Raw genomic sequence first — 20,278 nt, 5'->3', positions numbered from 1 at the left:
GTGTTAGTTTTCAAACAAATATTTGAGGACAGCCCTCAGAAAGTATGTTGCATTTTACCGTTGTTGCGTTTCTAGAAGTTTAGGCTTTATTCTTTTTAAGAAGTTAATTTTCTAAAATTTTATTCTTTTGAATCTGAAATAACGTTTCAAGGTTGAATCTCAGTAGAGGAAAGAAGACAATGCATCAAATGCAGCTGAAACACCACATTCCTAACCTCTGTTTTTTAACAATAGCATCTGACTGAGTATATTGAAAATATAACACTGCTCTTATATTAAAGAAGGACAACCTATCTGCATTCAGTTGCAATTTGTTCATTGTCTTCCACCTATCCCTGCTTCCAGAAGCGAGTTACAAATAGTAATAGCAGGGCCAATAAAGAAGTACAGGTTAAATATCAGTGGTACTGTGGTGTTATGTTGTACTAATTATTTGTTGTGTATTGAATTTATTTGTACACTGATGATACCAAACCTACAGCTTCAGACAATTTATCTTTATATAGATGAATATGCATCCTAATATGGCAGATATAGCATTTTGAACATGGTTGAACATGGAGTTTTACAGGGACAATTTTCTTAGAACTGTTTTCTACAAAAAACAAGGTGGAGTGAAACCAGTTCAAAGCAATAGTAGAACTGAGATAATGAAACAAGAAATCTGGCTTAGCAAAATGTCAAAAGCTACTGTATAGGAAAACATTCTATTTATCTCCAGGGATAATTTGCATAAAAATTAAAGCAGACTCATTTGACATAAACAATCAAATTTAAAAGGAGAAAAAATAGATGCTTCACACATAAAAATATTTTATCAGCCAAAAATAGAAAAAAAACTAAACAGTGCCCCATTACTGCACTCACCAATAAAAGAAATTTAATTTTTCTTTTTGAAAAAAACAGCCCTCTCTCACTCTCTCTCCCCAATGATTCATTAATTACCAGAATTATTTGTTTCAATTATAACAAATGTCCAAACGGCCTATAGTGGGTTTGATGTACAATAATGATAGGAAGAAAATCAAAACCATTTGCTGGGATAATTATGAGTGAGCACCCAATCATCTTTTAAGTGTCTAAGACTATAATGACTTGAAAGTTCAAGTCATATTAAAATCAAATTGTATAAATAATAGAATCTAAACAAATCACTATTGGAGAATCTTTACCTAAAGCAAAAAAGGATAAAAAAATAACACTTAGAAAATGGAATGTAAGATGTGCAGCTATTTTAGTTAAATGTGCTTTTGCTAAGAGTGAAGAACTAAAATATCAGTGCAGATTTAAATAACACCATTAAGAAAATAAGAGCTGCATGCACCTTTTTTTTTCTTTAATGGGATTATCTATCTTCAGCAGGTAGTTTAAATAATGATATATTATAACTATACTTGCATTTCTAGTTAAAAGTTACAGATTGCACTTTAGCTGTAAATAAACCATTCCTTAAAGCAAAACCCCTTTACAAACGGCAAGAGGCTGGAACTAAGCCTGCCAAATTTATTAACATAAAACAAAGCAAACAGAGCAAAGAGAGCAAACACGAGCCATGAAACAGGAGCTATTCAAACGGTTGTCTTCAGCAAACCAGCCTTCCCACACATTCCCCTTTTAAACAGTTCAGGGCGTGGCTTCTCTCTGCCTCCTTCCGAGGTGCCCCATTGCCTTCCTCTGTTTACTCCTGATTGACTGCCTCCTGCGTCGGGCGTCCTTGAACAGGGCCAGCTGTGGGTCATCTTCATCCACGCTGTCAGGCTCACACAGCTGGGTCTGCGTCGTGACCAGATGGGAGGGGCCTGGCTGAGGGCTCTGCGGAGCCTCAATACTATCCTCAGCAAGGTCTCCAACACCCCCCTCCTCCTCCTCTGAATCGTCCGACCCAACTGCCGAACCCACAGGCTGACCCTGAATCACAACAATGTCAAACAAAGCAGATTCAAGGCTCTTCATTACAGATCTTGCTCAATCTAACCCTCACACAAGAACCACGAGAGTTATTAGTCATCACCATCCCAACACTAGCCACTTTCGTTCTGAGATTAACTATATACCATCACCCCCTGATTGAATGCCCAACCAGAAGGGCAATAGGTCAGGAGGATATGAAGGGCTGCATTATTCTAACCAGCTAGCAATTAACTGATTAATGTAACAAATAATAATTCTCAGACTTGCTTATTTTACTCATGATGAAAGTTAGTGCTTCAGATCTCCACCACCATAACCAAAATTCATCTTCCTGAGGATCATTAGAATGAGGCATTGAGAAAAATGGTGGCAGCAGGGAGGGAGGTGAAGTGACCTCACACCTCAAGTTATCTATCCACTTCAGCTTTTATTAATACCTTGAGAACTGTTACTACTGGCAAAATAAAATCAGATAGAGTTATTTCTATCATCCTAGAAAAATCAGTTCTCATTTAGGAATATCCATCAAAGAATGAGAAAAGAGGGGAGAGGAAACAAGACAGTCTTCCTTAAGAATGAAAAATGACTGAGAAAATTCATAGGTGATTGCTCTAAAAGGCTGCTGTTATAATTGATTCTAACTTTTTAAAAAATGGCAAGAATACAATGTATTTTCTAAGAAACAATAATTCCACAACTCTGAGACTTCCAGTCTTGCATTGTAGCACCGCAGCCAAGGGATTGCGGGGCTCCGCACCCCACGGCTGGTTTCGCCCTGCCAGGGGACCCTAAATGGGTCGCCCTGGAGAGGCAACGAAGGAGAATTCCCCCGCTGATTGCGTAACAATGGCGTTTGTTCTGTTTGATCTGGGGGAAACCCTCCAACCCGACAGGAGAAAGGCTATCCACATCTCGCTGATTAGCCCAAGCTACCGGCACCCTAAGTCCAAAAGCACTAACCAGAACAATTGTGAACAGCGTACTTGGAATTGGGTGAGAATATCGATCTTCTCCCTCCTATTTTGTAACTGATTTCCTGGAAAAGATCCCCAAGAAGCAAAAAATCTTCCAAAAGTGAGAAGGGAGGGGAACTACATCCCCACCCTTCCATAGACAAAAGCAGCGAATTAATGTTTCTGGGGGACAGAAATATATTGAAGTTAATAATACTACAGTCTGGATAAATCTGAAAATTATGAAAATTGTTAAAGATTCCATATCTGAAAGAGTATTGATGAAATTATAAGAAAATAATTATCTGTCTTAAAAGTTGGAAAATGAATAGCTACTGACATCTAGTGAAGGATTAGAGCATAAAACTACAGCTGCATTGTCTCAGAAATTGGCAAGACACCCAGAAATAGAGAAAAACTCAAGAGACTTTTAGCCAGATAAAAAACAGCTGGGAACAGAGGAAAGAAAATATACTGGGCCATCTACTACAGAGTGAAAACCACATTTGTTTTAAAAACTGTTGACCTTCTGGGATTATACTTACTAAACTGTGATTTCTAAGCTCAAGAATTATTTACAGAGAAAGAAAAACCTCAACTTTTGGCTAATCTTCTAGGGGGGAATTTACTGGAAAGCTGTTAGGTGGCTAAACATTCTGAGCTGCAATTTTGGCTGGATGATAATCTTAAAACCACTGAAGAGAAGAACTATTATAAAACACTGCTTTCAATGGTACTTTGACAATTGGAAATGCACTGGATTACAAAAACCATATATAAAGGTAAGAACTATATAAGATTTGGTTGTTTGGATTTTAAGATTGGATGGTTTGATGAGGCTAATCATAGAGACTATGGTACCGGTGAAAGACTATATGGAGGGGGGGGAGACAAAATAGATGTTGCATACCTATCTAAGTGACAGGAAATCACACCTAATATTCTCTTCTGAAGGCCCCAACCTGGAACATCAGAGATCTGCAAGAGCAACACTCCAAGACAAGGCAAATACTTTCCAGGAGGAAGTGCATGCAATGCTGCGACAGATTCAAATGACAATTGTTACAAACCATGCTGAGATTAAAAACAACTTTGATGACATAAATGAGCACATCTTCAACCTAAACTTACCATTAAAAAACTCTCAGAAAACAACGATAAAGAATGAACAAACAAATCAGATAAAAGAACATAAGAGTGCAAAAGTTGGGTTGAAATTAAACATTAAGAAAACCAAGATCATGGCATCCGACCCTCTCAATTCCTGGCAAATAGATGGGGAAGAAATGGAGGTAGTGACAGATTTTATTTTCCTGTGGTCCAAGATCACTGCAGATGGGGACTGTAGCCAAGAAATTAAAAGACGTTTGCTCCTGGGGAGGAAAGCCATGGCAAATCTAAACAGCACACTAAAAAGCAGAGACATCACCCTGTCAACAAAAGTGCATATAGTCAAGGCTATGGTCTTCCCAGTTGCAATGTATGGCAGTGAAAGCTGGACCATAAAAAAGGCTGAGCGCCAAAGAATTGAGGCCTTTGAACTATGGTGCTGGAGAAGACTCCTGCGAGTCCTTTGGACTGCAAGGTGATCAAACCGGTCAGTCCTAGAGGAGATCAACCCTGACTGCTCTTTAGAAGGCCAGATCCTGAAGCTAAAACTCAAATACTTTGGCCACCTAATGAGAAGGAAGGACTCACTGGAGAAGAGCCTAATGCTGGGAAAGATTGAGGGCAATAGAAGAAGGGGACGACAGAGAATGAGGTGGCTGGATGGAGTCACTGAAGCAGTAGGCATGAGCTTAAATGGACTCCAGAAGATGGTAGAGGACAGGAAGGCCTGGAGGAACGTTGTCCATAGGGTAGCAATGGGTCAGACACGACTTCGCAGCTAACAACAACAACAAAGCCCATAGAACTCTAGTTAAAATAGCTATTTATTATCATGTTCTGCCAGATCACAAATAATTCCAAAGTTGTCTTCAGTACAAAGTACCATTTATTTTAAAGTGAAAATCCTTCCTTTTTCCTCCTCCTGTTGCAGGACAGCAAAAGAAAGCATACATGACTGAGGTTCATATAGGCTTATTCATTGCATCTAAAAATGTTGTGTATATCAATTTTTCTAAATCTGATACTTTTCAGAAGTATCAACTGTTAGCTCCCATTGGCAGTGCAAACTGTATGGAAACTGATAAAATACATTTGAAGGGAGCCATGTTGGGGAAGTCAAAACTACATGATTATGAAACGTTGACAATAGGAAACAGCAATGGGAACCACCGTGAATTAGTACCAGGTAACTTCAAGAAAAATCTCCAATGTTACTAATGGAAATTGCTTCTTCCAATTTTAAAACCACATTCATCTTCTTCTACTCCTGCTTCCCTTAATATATATATTCAGCATAAATTGAATACATAAGAGAAGATATACAGCCTTGTCTCACTCCTCTGCCAATCCAGATCTGTATATAATTTCTCATGAATACAATGAGATATTCTGAGATTCTCCTTTTTTTGAGCACATTCCAGCTTGATGTTACTGGTACAATCAAAGACTTTTTGATAATCATTGATGGACATACTAACTTCTTTTTTATTTTATTTTTTCGCTTTCCCCATTATACAGCAATTAGGCCTCACATTCCTCGGCCTTTTCTAAAGCTAGTTTTAACATCCGGCATCTCTTTTTCCATATAGGGTTCTAATCTACATTGGATAATCTTAACCATTATTTTTCTAGCTTGTGAAATTAAGGATATGTACGATAGTTTGCACACTACTTTATTACATACTGGAATGTAGACTCATCTCTTCCAATCTGTGCCCACTGTGTCATTCTCCAGATTTGCTGGCATAGTTTAGCTGGAATTTTAACCAAGCCTTGACCAACCTTGTTCTTTTAACTGCTGTATATCAATAGGTATTCCATTGATTCCTGTAGCCCTTTGATTTGGGTAATGATCAGGATGCTGATCTAACTTCATCATCTAGTACCAGAGGTTTGTGTAAGCAGGAAATATATTTTAAGGAATCTTAAATGTTGATATTTCTACTATGTAGTATTTCAATATACTATTTCTATCTTTTGTTTGATAACCTTTAAATTGGCTATGATCTATCCACTGGATTTCTTCAGCATGCCCAATTCAAGCTTGGAACCTAAATTCAGAAATCTTTTAAAAGACTTTCGTTGTATTTCCTTATTTTTATTTTATTTTATTGGATTTGTATACCGCCCTATTCCCGTAGGACTCAGGGCAGTTTACAGGGCAGTTAAAACCATGAATACAAAAAATTAAAAACAATTAAAACAATTAAATTAAATTCAAGCCCCAAGAGTAAATCTAAAACCCAGTTAAATTAACAACCCCACAGTCTGGACCAAACAGATCGAAGAGCCATGTTTTCAGGTCCCGGCGAAATGAGCGAAGGTCGGGGGCAGTCCTAAGTTCCGTGGGTAGTTGGTTCCATAGGGCAGGCGCACCCACAGAGAACACCCTTCCCTTGGGAATAACCCGCCGGCATTCATTAACCAGCGGTACCCTGAGAAGGCCCTCCCTGTGGGGGCGCACAGGACGATGGGAAGATGATGCCGGCAGCAGGTGTTCCCTTAGATAGTCCGGACCCAAGCCATTTAGGGCTTTATAGGTCATCACCAACACCTTGAATCTCACCCGGAGGGCAACCGGAAGCCAATGTAGCTCACGGAGAAGAGGTGTTACATGGGAGTATCGGGAAGCTCCCATCAAAACTCGCACGGCTGAATTCTGCACCAGTTGAAGCCTTCGGGTGGTCCTCAAGGGCAGCCCCATATAGAGGGCATTGCAGTAGTCTAACCGGGAGGTCACGAGCGGATGAGTGACTGTACGTAGAGCATCTCGGTTCGGATAGGGACGCAACTGGTGCACCAGGCGAATCTGGGCAAAGGTCCCCCTGGTCACGGCTCCTATATGATCTTCCAAACTGAGCCGTGAATCCAGGAGGACGCCCAAGTTGCGAGCCCTATCAACGGGGGGTAATACCTCATCCCCTATTGTTAATGATGGAGAAGGCTGGTCAGCCCGAGATGCCGGTATGAACAGCCACTCAGTCTTGTCAGGATTGAGACGAAGCCTGTTTCTCCCCATCCAAACCCGGACCGCCTCCAGGCAACGGGACATCACGGTGAGGGCATCACTGGGTTGGGTCGGGGTGGAAAGAAAAAGTTGGGTATCATCAGCGTACTGGTGATACCCCACCCCGAAACCACGAATGAGCTCACCCAGCGGCTTCATGTAGATGTTGAACAGGAGGGGAGAGAGGACCGACCCCTGAGGGACTCCACAAACGAGAGATCTCGGGGTGGATCTCTGCCCTCCCATCAACACCGACTGCGAGCGGCCCAGGAGGTAGGAGGAGAACCACTGTAAAACAGTGCCTCCCACTCCTTGTTTGGTTCCATCTTCAATGTCTTTAAAGATGTTGTGTAATATCATTAATCATTTTATATTTTCAATCCATGTGGTTTTATTGATAAAAAATATAGGTATGGTTTACTTTCCCTTTCTCCCATACAATAATTGATGACTTTGCAACTGTCACTCCAGTATTTTTCTATACTGCTGCTGGCCAGTATAGAATATAGGTGCCTGTTTACTTTAGCTGAGCAGCTGGGATGATCTTTACATGGTGGGTAACTCTAGTGGGAATATATAATCTTGGCATATCCTCTCACTCATCCCTCCCAGGAGCACCCTTCCCCCTACCATACTCGTACACACACACACATACACCGCTATGATGAGGCAGCCTAAAAGAACTTGGGCAAGGAAGATGGGATATAACATTTTAAAACAATATAAATAGATTAATATTCACTAAAACATAAGCTTACTTCTTTTGGTGTGAAATTCAGAGAACATTCCATAATAGTATTGGCTTCTATAGTCATACGATATACTCGAGAGGCCTCTGATGTATTATATATATCTATCAGAAAATATAAAAATAATTTTATCAATTATTTGTACTTTCAATTTTATAATAGTATATTTCTATTCTATAGATTTAAATCCTGCTCATGGTGAATCCAGAAAGCTACAAGCAATCTGCAGGCAGCAACTATATCCAATAGTACAAACAAGAGATTGTCACAGTCTGCAGATAGCATTAGCATTCAAAGATTTAAGAAGATCTGGTTGCAATGATCTCCCAATCACACTCATGGACCCTAGCATTGCCCACACTCCCCTTGCATCTTATTCCCAGTATGACCCATGTAGTGAACATGGAGTGGCTTTCTTGATGAATAGCTGAGAGAAGAAGATAAGCTGCCACCCATTTGGCACATGCATTACGTGACAATTATCTGAAACTGATTAGAGACCAGACTTCAATATACAGTATGAGTATCAGTCATATGTACTAAGTAACAGATGGACCCTGTTGAGTTCTAAAGCAAACTTAAGAGTTGCTTATGAGGGTATGCCACATGATCCAACCAAAACCACAGTAGCCCCAAACACTAAAAAGGAAGTTGGTGTCTGAATCAGATTTTCTCCAAGCAGCCTTTCCTTTCTCGGGAATCCCAGAACTATCCTTCTCTTATAGGAACTGAGAGAGATGAATTGATTAAAGAAACAACTGGAGCAAATTTTACCTAATGTGAGTTAGAGCCATTATTAGGGCTTATCTCTTGGTGATAATGGCAATCAAATGTCAATATACCTCTGCTCTTACTGTCTATATAATAACTAGCTGTCTAGCAGCCTTGTTTTAAATTACCCAAGCCCTCCTGGAAGGAGATAGTTCAGAGGTTCATCTACAAGGTCAGTGTAAGGAATATGCTAGAAATCTAAGGGAGGAAGTTGATCAGATTCACACTAAATTGGACGCTAGCTTAGAAGCAAATCCTGTGGACATGACTGAGTTTGTTCCCGATAAAGTGAAGAGTTTGTGCCTGATAAACTGGACAAAGTTCTGGTGGCTATTAACTCAGCCACATCTGTTTTAGCTTCCTCCCATCCCATCCCACTCCCCCTTAAACTGAATCATTCTGGATAATTTTTATCCAGTTTTCACTTTTGGAGGAAAGTGCTGGAGATGGTGGCCATATTTTTACACAGATATATATCCTGTATAGTTTTCAGGTTGATATTACTTTATTGTAGGATGTAGGAACATCAAAAGAATACATGCAGGCTTACAACTAATCTTTCTCTCATTTAACACAGAAAGTTTTAATAGAATTACTAAATGGAACTCTCTGAACAAATACATAAATGTCTGTATTTAAATAGAAAATATTTAATTCATTTTAAAAGTTTAAACTTTAAGATAAATATAACAGCCTTTCCTTTTAAAAAAAAACTAAGCAGATTTTTCTAGACAATTACAATTTTAAATTAAGAAATACCTGACTGAAAATGTAGAGTAAAGTCATCATGTTCAGACAAATCTATTGTCACTTTAGCATATGACTTTCCTTTGTTCTCAATAGAAAATGGAATTTCTTGAGTAGAATCAACATAAACACCAGGGAAGATAAAAGAGCACTTTAAAGAAAGCAATAAATAATCATGTGAGTGACCAAGGTAATGATAAAGAAACAAAATTACAAACAATTCTGTTGAAGAAGCTGTAGAGATAGGATGTCTATATGCATATGGAGATATAACAATATTATTGTTGTGAATATGTGGCATTATTAAGGGACAGCTTATGAAACAGCCACATCAATATGGAAAAAACAATAAATCTGCTTTAATAATTTGAACACTGGTGCCTCATATATTCTCCTGCATATTACAAAAACTGTTCCAAAGAATTTGCATCACCATAAAGATCATGACAAAGATGTGTAATTACCTTAAAGAATAGTTTGCCATGAGCTAAGAAGAAACAATCTTAAACATGCTCAGGACCTAATAAACATTCTAAAAACAGAATGTGAATAATTAAGTCTTTGGAGTTATCAACTGCTGCTTTTATATTTTATGAAAGGGATGTGTTATTGTTTGAGGGACCAAAAATATTGATTTCTGTAATAACATTATCTCAGGTAAACATATTTGAGATTGAGGACATGCCTACCCACATAGAACCTTTAGCACCACAGAGCATTTTAAATCTTATCATACCTTTCATTAAAATGAATGAGACTTCCCTATGAATAAATGCACAATATTCAGTACTATAAATCTTAGAAACTAAAGGATGCACAAAATGTTACATATTTACCACACTGATATAAATGTCAGGAACCTCTACAGATCCACCAATCCTAAGTTCCAAAGATTTTGCATTGCGTATTGCTACCTAAATAATGAGAGGGAAAAACAGTGATTTCCTAATTTCTCATTTTCAGTTTCATTTCTTCTTTATTTACCTATTCTTTGCATTTCCTGCTAAGATTCTTCATTGTCAACTTTGTAGTATTCAATTTCCTTTCTGTGTTCAGGTCCTTGCTTCTAAGTACAATGGTATCTCAGTATTCGACATTAATTGGTTCTGGAAGGCACAATGAATACTAAAAACTACGAATGCCAAATAAACCAAGTGACTTACCTCGTGACCCTCTTAGCCAGGAAAAACTTTCTGCCAGTCCCTTTTCCTATGTCAGTGACCTTCCCAACATGGCCGACTTCTTGCCAACCTCTGTGGCCTTCCCCCTCTTCCTTTTGCAGCAACCTTCCCAGCATGGCCAACTTCCTGCCCACCCTCTGTGGCCGTCCCCCTCTTCCTTTTTACAATGTGCCAAATACCAAAGAATCCACGAGTATCAAGACATTTTCTCATCAAAATGCGTTGAGTACCAAATTCAACAAGTTTTGAAGCAGTTGAATACTGAGATACCACTGTAGTGTGAGAAGTTTCAGTTGAATCTCACAAAAGCAAAAATCAACCACTATGTCTGCTGCTGCTTTATCCCTTCAGCAAACAGAATATACATTTTATATTGTTACAGAAATTCAACTAAACGTGGTTAATCACAACTTTCACAGAATAAAACATTAAAATATGCATATATTTTGAAAACAATATTTATTATCCAAGTTAATAAAAGCTTTTGAACAATTCAAATACCTCTACTCTGCTGTCAAATTTCATTAATGCATTGGGTCTGAAATAAATTTTAATTTCAGTACGGCCTCCCACAGGAATTACACCCTGAAAAGGAGTTATAATCATTCCAGGAACTGGATTGACATCAAGGACCTGTCAATAAAAGCAAGTATAGTATTATAAATGTCCTTTTCCCCCACTATCTTAGAAGTATTTCATCACCAAACATGCCGGAATATCCATGGTAAAGCTACATTATACACACCCCAATATCATTGTGAATATACCTTACCTGGAAATACGCATGGTTATGTCCCAAATTTTGAAGAATAGCTGTTCTGCAAGTGGTTAAATGGAGAGGAGCATTATTAAAGGTAATCCTTTGCTCCTTAAACTTAACACTGGTAGAGCCAAGCTAATATTGTGAAAAAAGAAAAAAATATGTATCAAATGTCTATTTTTCTGCAATTTTTCTTTCACTTCACAATAATGTGAGTACACCACGGAAACAACATAAAATTTTGTTTTCTTTTTGAGAAATTAAAATTATAATAAAAACAGAAGCATATCTTAATTGCATTATAAATATATAAACCCATTAAACACATCCTAGCATCCTTAAAAATATATTTAATCATTGCTAGCAAATCAATATTAAACATTTTCATTTCTATTAATACATTTTTACCTCTAATGCAGAACCACCAACAGGGACAAAGCCATTGACGAATCACTCATTTTACTGGATGGCAAACTGGCAAAACGTAAACAATCCAGGTGTCAACTAACAAAAATAAAGCCATAAACTTTTCTACAGCTTTTTAAAAGCTTTTTGGCATTGAATTCAGCAACGTTATGAATCAAATGCTTGAAACAATTGTGTGTTTTTTTTAAAAAACAATCAAGCAATATGTCTCATTCTTTTGAGATGCTATATACTGCACTATCCCTCAGATATCATGCTTCAAAAGAATGAAAAGGCAACATGAATAAATAGTGTTGGATCGATTGTAGTGGGTTGAGTATTTGGGTATCCATTTTGCTGGAAGCTATTACATAGCTAGTCTGTTTCCTTTTTCTGATGTATTGGGTTGCTAGAGTATGCTTGTGCCTTTCTGAATAATGTTCTTACACAATTCTTCTTGTGGGAAGCTGGGTTATTTGGGTAATGGAGCACTCAGTAGTGAGGATCTTTTAAGATAGACTTGTGTTTCTAATTTGCCATCATTTCCAAGGAAGATAGGCAGTTAAGAAATGTGAAACATACATACATACATACATACACACACACACACACACACACATACATAATAACCAGAAAGAGTAGATTGTTGTTGTTTTCTTCTTTTCTTTGGAATTTTATTCCTTTAAGGATAATAATAATAGAGTTGGAAGGGACTTTGGAGGTCTTCTAGTCCAACCCCCTGCTCAGGCAGGAAATGGCTGTCCAGGTTGTTCCACTGGTTAATTGTTCTAACTGTCAGGAAATTTCTCCTTAGTTCTAGGTTGCTTCTCTCTTTGGTCAGTTTACATCCGTTGCTTCTTGTCCTGCCTTCAGGTGCTTTGGAGAATAGCTTGACTCCCTCTTCTTTGTGGCAATCCCTGAGATATTGGAACACTGCTATCCGTGTTTATTTTTAGAAGGAAAAGTCCATGAAAGAACTTGATTCTTAGTTTGCAGATGGATAAGTAGAATAAGCAGGGGGGAAAAGTATGCTGTTTAGAAAAAAAGCTAACCAGTGTCAAGCTATATACTGTACAGTATATTAGAGAAAATCCAATGAAACTAGGGGTTTCCATATTACCATCAAAATGTGAAATATTTCTACAAATCATTTTAGAAACTAAAATTGTCAGTGTGAAAAAGGACTGAATACGTATCTGTATTACAAAGCAAGAGCTGAAATGATAAATATAACAGAATGCCTTTCTATCCTTACTTCTTTACTTTCTGTCTTGCAAGATGACTAATTCTATTTGGACAGTCCACATCAATTCTATTATGTGGGCCCAAACCTATTGCTATTATGAGAGAATAAAAACAGATGGGGACAGTTGCACCTTTCTCATGATAGGTCAGCAGCTATCAGTAAAACCTCAGCTGCTGTCTGAAATTTCACCCTCTGAAATGAAACAACTTGATCTCAGAAATTGGGGAATGCATTACATTTCTGTTAGTGAAAATGCTATGCTTCTAGCCCAAAAGTATTTATTTAACAGGTATCTTAAATTTACCACTCGTATCAGAGAGATCAAATTCAAATCCAGACAGCAAACCATTAATGGCATGAAACTCTCTAAAGAGGCACATTCAGCAGAACTGAACTGGCCAATGTCCTTAAAGTAGTAGTAGTAGTAATAGTCTATGAATTTTGTTGATAAAATAGTTTCTTATCCATGGGCTAATCAACCAGTTCTAATCCTATCAAAATCAGATTCTACTGTGCCTATCTTAATCCTTACCATGATTTTGCCTTATTTACTACAACTTGAACATCCTTTGGAAGAAGTTCCTAGCAATATGTGGGGATTCATATTAAGCATCTCTTTTAAGCATTTGAACAGACATCTTAATCTTTATTTGCCCACCACTAGTGTTAAAATCTCATATCCAAAAAATGTTTGGCTGCCATGAATATTATTGATTGGTGTGATGTTATTGTGATTACAGCAGATTAAACAATATGTTATTTGTCATAACATATTCATAGAGGTAACTGTCAACCATTAATTGATAACCCTAACTGTAACTCATTTGCTGGGGGAAAATGTAAGACAGCTGAAATAAGCAGATGCAATTGATTGCTGCCCAAAATTCACTGGTGGGCAAATAAAAATGTTGGACAAAAAAAATGGAACAAGAGTTAATATTTTATCCAGCCTCAGGCAGCTGCTTTGGAAAGTATTTCTGACTGTTTGTAAGTGGCTCAGCATTAACAGAATAGCAGAGTTGGAAGGGACCTTGGAGATCTTCTAGTCCAGGGATAGGCAACCTTGGCTCTTTTATGACTCGTGGACTTCAATTCCCAGAATTCCTGAGCCAGCAGGAATAAAGTCCAACCCACTGCTCAAGCAGGAAATCCTATATCATTTCAGACAAATGGTTATCCAATCTCTTCTTTAAGAACTCTTAGTGTTGGAGCATTCACAACTTCTGGAGGCAAGTCGTTCCACTGATTAATTGTTCTAACTGTCAGGACATTTCTTCTTAGTTCTTGATTGGTTCTCTCCTTGATTAGTCTCCATCCATTGTTTCTTGTCCTGCCTTCTGATGCTTTGAAAAATAGCTTGAGTCCCTGTTCTTTGTGGCAGTCCCTGAGATATTGGAACACCGCTATTAGGTCACCCCGGGTCCTTTTTTTCATTAAACTAGACATACCCAATTCCAGCAATTGTTCTTTATATGTTTTAGCCTTCAGTCCCTTAATTATTTTTGTTGCTCTTCTCTGTACTCTTTCTAGAGTCTCAACATCTTTTTTATACTGTGGCAACCAAAACTGGATGCAGTATTCCAAGTGTGGTCTTACCAAGGCATTATAAAGTGGTACAACACTTTATGTGATCTTGATTCCATCCCTCTGTTAATATTTGCTGTAATAACTGTAATAACTTATTTACTGTAAGTGATTGTCCACTAGATACCTTTCAGTTACTACTGTGAAATGGATCTAGTGGACAATCACTTAAACATGATAAATTTGATTATTACTGTGAGATCCCTCATACAGTTACTACTATTGAGGCAGCATTATTTTGTTGCTAGTGAAATTAAATAAACTGGCTATGCATGAATGTGCATATATAGCAACTTACTAAGCATTGATGTACACCTGGAAAATGATAGTTATTGTAATTATTTAAAGAGTAGTACATTTGTACTCTGATTATTGCAAAGCACCTCTTTCAGAGATTGCCACAATAATATTACTTATCTCTATCCTAGTATACAGGTGATTAAAAACTGCAGTAAAAATGGTCATAAAATTGGGTTAGGTCACATGATGACTTATTTAATGGTCACATTGCTTAGCAAATGAAATTCCAATCCCAACTGTGATTGTAAATTGGAATCACAGTTGGGATTGGAATTTTAGTTGCTAAGTGGTGTGAACATTAAACAAGTCATCATGTGACCTAACCCAATTTTATGACCATTTTTACTGCAGTTTTTAACTGAATGTCGTGGTTGCTAAGCAAATTTAGACTTTCCCAACTGACCGTTTGTTGGAAATTTTGATGACATGTAGTCTGGATTCCCAGGAGAAAGGAGTGCATTTCAGACAACTTAGTTCAGACGGTTTATGTGAGACAAAGAAGGTAAAGCCAGCTCCTCCCTAATAGTTCCCAGAGTATATGCTTTATGTGACTGGTAATCTGCTTTAGTTTGGCAAGATTCTGTCTTTGGATGAGGAACAATAAAGAAATCTGTTCAGAAGAATCACAATATAGTTTTTGCAGCCTAACAGAAAATGGCTGGGAATATTGCAAATCACAATTATGCAACCACAAGATGCTACAACTGGTCTTAAATGCAAGTTAGCTGCCAAGTGGCCAAATTACAATCTTGTGTCTCCAGGGATGATGCAATGGTCATAACTTTAAGGTGAGGTCATTATATGAATGATTGTTAAGTTGAAGACTATTGGTACTTATAAGTACCACTGTGGCAAACGTTTCTCCTGATAGCTTTGAATTTAGTGAAGAGAGAATGTTTCTTTCACATTAACTTAATGTACTGGCATTGTTTATTTCTTTAGAATTATACATATTAACACACATAGGCATCATTATTACAAATAAAAGAAATGCTAACTATGTAGGCAAAAAATATACTAATACCTTTGCAAAACATTTTAATCTAAGTGTTTTTCCTTCATGCACACACAAATCGAATTCTCCAGTTGTTGAAGAGGAGAAACTTGGATGCCAAACAACTTCACATTCTAGATCTTTACTTGCTTCTACTATACCTAAATATAAAAGGAGAGAAAACATTACAGCTGTTAAAAATATAACTATTATGAAAGATGAATAGTAATTTGAAAACTAATTTTAATGTATTGCAATATTCAGTCATTTCACAGAATTACTTGATAAAGTTCTCCATATTAATTACAGTTGTATTTTTAATTAATCTGGAATATCCCAAAATTAATTTACTGAATTTCAAATAATTATCTAGCGTAGGTTTGTTTGCAGCCAGTATGTGCTATTTCCTATTTCCATGCCATCCCTAAAAAAACCCTGCCATATCGAAGATATAATTTTAATTCAGGTGAGTACTGAAAAACAATGATTTCCTTTTCCTACTTATATTTCAGCATACGTAAACGGGAAGAATATATTTATGAAAACATGATTGATAATCATTGACATAATATACAATTAGACAAATAAACGTTACAAGACAAGAACACAAAATCATGTATCCAAATTAGGGTGGTTCTTTTATATCATTTTATAAGCCATTCTTCGTCTTCATTTACAATTCTCCATATTTTTTATCAGTCCAACACATGGAAACATTATTAATAAATATTGATATTACACAAAAAAGTTTAATCTATTGATACTTTCAATAAGTGAATAACTTCAGTAACTCTTAGTTTTGATATAAACTGTGCAATAGAACTGCTATTAGCTAGCACAGCATCAATAATATAAGTGTTGGAAAACCAGGGATCAATTCTTCTCCAAAAGGGTTTTAAAATGAATTTGGACCCCAAATCACTATCTCTCATCATAATTTAAGAGACTAGATTGCAATAATCATGGACCATGCATAGCAGCTAGGCTGGCTAAGAAAGTGATGAAACATAACCAACCTTGGATAACTATAAATATTTTGAACAACAAAATTATTACCATGCAGTGTGCTTTCAAGAAAAGCTAGCTATATGTGATTTGTCCCCTCAGGTTTAAGTTAATATTCTCTCATTACATATTTGATTGAAAATTGCTCTTTGATTGGGGAAAAAAGCATATTATGCATCACCCTTTTCTGGACAGATGGAAAATCCCATTCCGTTATCCGTGCTGACAGGCTTCCAAGTAAAATGTGCAGGGTAGTTTTTTCGATTATATAGAGTGACTGTTGTTCTAAATCCAGTTTTTGCTAGAAAGCTAAAAGCAGGATTTAAAGTCAATTCCCTCGTAGATAGCTCCAAGGCAACTGGCACAATTTTTGCTATCACTAAAACGTGTCCAACATGGTGTTGGTTTATTGAATACGTGAAAGACCTGTAACACACACAAAAAAATTCTTCATCAGATGCTTCATTTAAGTATCATATATGCAATAATATAGTTTAGCAGCTCCTAGCTGTAGCTGACTGAGCTGAGGGGAAAAGTGCTAATTAGGATAAGACCATTGGAAAATCCCAGGGCTGCAGGCTGGACTGTAAAAAGAAAAAAAAACCTTTGAAAGAAGATAAATCAATTTCCTATGTTGCCAAAGAAACCCAATAGAAGATCCACGTAGTCACAGGGCAAAGTTCTTTCCTTACTCAGCAGTCTCTTTGCTTCATCACATTTCTAGCCAAATCAGATCCAATCTTCTTTTCTTTTCCTTTCCCATTGCAGTTTCCTCCCTCTCTTACCCCACTTCTCCCTTGTCTTGTAATTATTTTTGCTAGAAGTAGAAAGGAAAATCGATGGGTATTTCTGGTTATATGTGTGTGTTTTCCCCAAAAGAATGGTTAGTTTATGTAGATGGCAATTAATTTTGAAAGTGGAGTATCTTATTTTAAAGGCAATTATTTTAAATTAGTAGTTAAAATAGCCTATTAAATTAATATAAATTCATTTCTTGTCTTGACTGCATTTCTTTGGAGTGTGGCTTTTGGCAGGTATACATGCACACCTACATACTGCACCCTTATATAGTACATTTTTGAACTGGAGAAGCAGCTTCAACACTAATTTCACGTGGAATTAGCAATTCTATTTTGACAAGGTGGGAGACTGCTCATTTTGATAAGATGAGAGTGCAAATAATTCATTCTCACTCCTCCAAACACACACACAGGAGGCCTGAGTTTAAATTTAAATTTGTTCTTCTTTTTGGTAAAGATGATACTTGCAGCACCTTGAAAATTTCTGACAATTTTTGACATAAAAGTTTTTTTTCTTACGTTGATCCCTTTAAAAACCAACTAACTGATATTTTTCAATATAAATTATTATAAGATACTTTGTTTAATGTCATAAAAAGGAAGTCAAATTCTAGCATGTCTGAACATAGCATATGTTTAAAATTTCTATCCTCAAAATTTGATTTTGCTTTATAATTTGCATTTTTTTCAATTGTGCTTACAGTTTTAGAGTTGGAACAGATAATTATTTTTCCTCAATTTATGTATGCTTATTGCGATTTTGTGGTCCATTATTATTATTAATTATTATATTATTATTATTATTATTATTATTATTATTATTATTATTATTATTATTATTATTATTATTTATTAAATTTATATACCGCCCTTCTCCCGAATTGTAATTGCACCATTGTTGCTGGTGCAATTACACATAGCCAAACACTTGCTAAGAAAACATCATTATCATGCCATCTTCAACATTAAGGCTAGAAACAGAAATGTTTGGTGTTAAATCTCAAGCTAGTTAAGAATAGTTAACCACGTTAGTGTCTTATTAACCTGTTATTACTAGGTAAGTACAAAGATACTTGGCAATTAACCTGGGGGAAAAGTCAGACACATGGATTCTCATTTGAATTTCTACATCACATAAGCTGTGAGGATACTGTTAATATAGTCAAATCAAGAATAGCCGAAACAGAATCCTACAAAGATTTGTCAAAAGTCTCAGAAAGTCTCTCCTGGACCTCCTACTAAATACCTATATAATTTAACCTTTTATAAACACAAATGGGCTTTCTTTAGTGTACACATTAATTTATATCCTTCTACAGCAACAGAGGACAAATATCACAAGACTCCTTATTTTGAAAGAGTCTGATCTTATGGATAAAGAGAAATAGAATCTATAGCAAACACCCTTCTAAACTGTTTTATTGATGAGCAAGCCTGGAGATGGAAGATTATTCCACTCCTTAAGAAAATTGGGTGGGAAAGCTACAAAATTCAACCCCCATTTTCTACTGAAGGATGGCTTACCTAACATTCCAACTTAGTGGCAAAACTCTGCTCAGAAACTATCCAAAAGCATAAAACATTTATAGACAATAGGCAGCAGTAGGTTTCTATAGTTAGATAGAGATAGCTTTAACTTTTATAGATTTTAGACTAACTTTGTATGTTACATGGTACTGATATTTTATTTAGCTACCAGTTCTTTAGCTGGTGGGTTTTCAGGTTTTCAAGCACACTGGGCTCCTCTCAAGAACCTTGGATATTGTAATGTATCGTATAGTATATGTGCAGATCCAAGCAGTGTATCCTTTTGTAACTGACAGATGGAAATATTATTACTACCATGCCATCAAGTAGCCCCAATGGTAAAACTGTGCCATTGATTATATTCAACTTAGGAATACTGAAATTGACTTAGACTTGCTAAGCTCTTATACTGTCTCTAAATTTAATTCTTACAACTTAATTTGGTTAGGACAACATATACGAAATCTTACAAAAGAATACTTAATTTTTAATCATCTTTTTACAACTCCTTTCCAACAAGAATCCTATTCTGCCCTTCAGCTCAGTGTTATTACTGAAGAATTATTTCTCGACTACCAAATTACTACATAGAGAAATTAGTTTTACTTTTTAAAGTTCCCTAATGTGTCCCTCTCAAACACCACAGGAATACAAGTTTTCATAAAAGGTGTTATGACATGCGACAAAGAATTAGTCCGTTGCAGTTCTTCACTTTTAATTTCTAATTGTATCCATATATGCACAGGTAGGTTGTTTATGATATGCATTTTTCTGACAGTTGTAGAATGCACACAGACTTCTCCAAAGTCAAGAGTGGAAGGACCTGGAAGGAATAGAAAAGGCATAATAGTTTTATAGATAAGGGGAATATACTCATAAATCATAGCGCACACCTATATATTTATTTATTTATTTATTTTATTTTAATTCCATTTATATCCCGCCCTTCTCCGAAGACTCAGGGCGGCTTACAAGCTTAGCAGTAGCCTTCATTCTATGTATATGCCTGCTTGTTAGGGCTTTCACACACACCCCAAGCGGCATTATGTACAATATTCCATATACAATTCATTTTTCAGACTCCGCATTTGTGTAGGAACTCTCTTTCAAGCTGTGCAAGGACCACATCAAAGGCAAAATATGTATTTAGGTTACTCAGTGAAACCCCTAATTACACAGTACCATCTGCCAGTTAACTACTAAGACATTTTCAAAGAGTTTTTATATA

The 20,278-nt window shown here is 36.6% G+C and overlaps 1 protein-coding gene across 1 annotated transcript in view; it reads right to left on the bottom strand.

Moving 5' to 3' along the window:
- CFAP47 (cilia and flagella associated protein 47) overlaps positions 1 to 20,278 on the bottom strand; it is a 198,066-nt gene that overhangs the window by 153,090 nt on the left and 24,698 nt on the right. The window contains exons 14-21 of the mRNA XM_081326237.1: positions 19,657 to 19,873; positions 16,905 to 17,149; positions 15,749 to 15,879; positions 11,202 to 11,324; positions 10,931 to 11,062; positions 10,085 to 10,162; positions 9,261 to 9,399; positions 7,740 to 7,834 (exon numbers count right to left, since the gene is read on the bottom strand). Coding sequence (XP_081182363.1) covers positions 7,740 to 7,834; positions 9,261 to 9,399; positions 10,085 to 10,162; positions 10,931 to 11,062; positions 11,202 to 11,324; positions 15,749 to 15,879; positions 16,905 to 17,149; positions 19,657 to 19,873 — 1,160 coding nt within the window. The remainder of the gene's footprint in view (positions 1 to 7,739; positions 7,835 to 9,260; positions 9,400 to 10,084; positions 10,163 to 10,930; positions 11,063 to 11,201; positions 11,325 to 15,748; positions 15,880 to 16,904; positions 17,150 to 19,656; positions 19,874 to 20,278) is intronic.

The sequence above is a fragment of the Vipera berus genome (assembly GCF_964194415.1).
Source record: "Vipera berus genome assembly, chromosome: 4".
Taxonomy (NCBI): domain Eukaryota; kingdom Metazoa; phylum Chordata; class Lepidosauria; order Squamata; family Viperidae; genus Vipera; species Vipera berus.
Note: the sequence above shows the minus strand (reverse complement) of the source record. Positions and strands in the feature narration are given on the sequence as shown.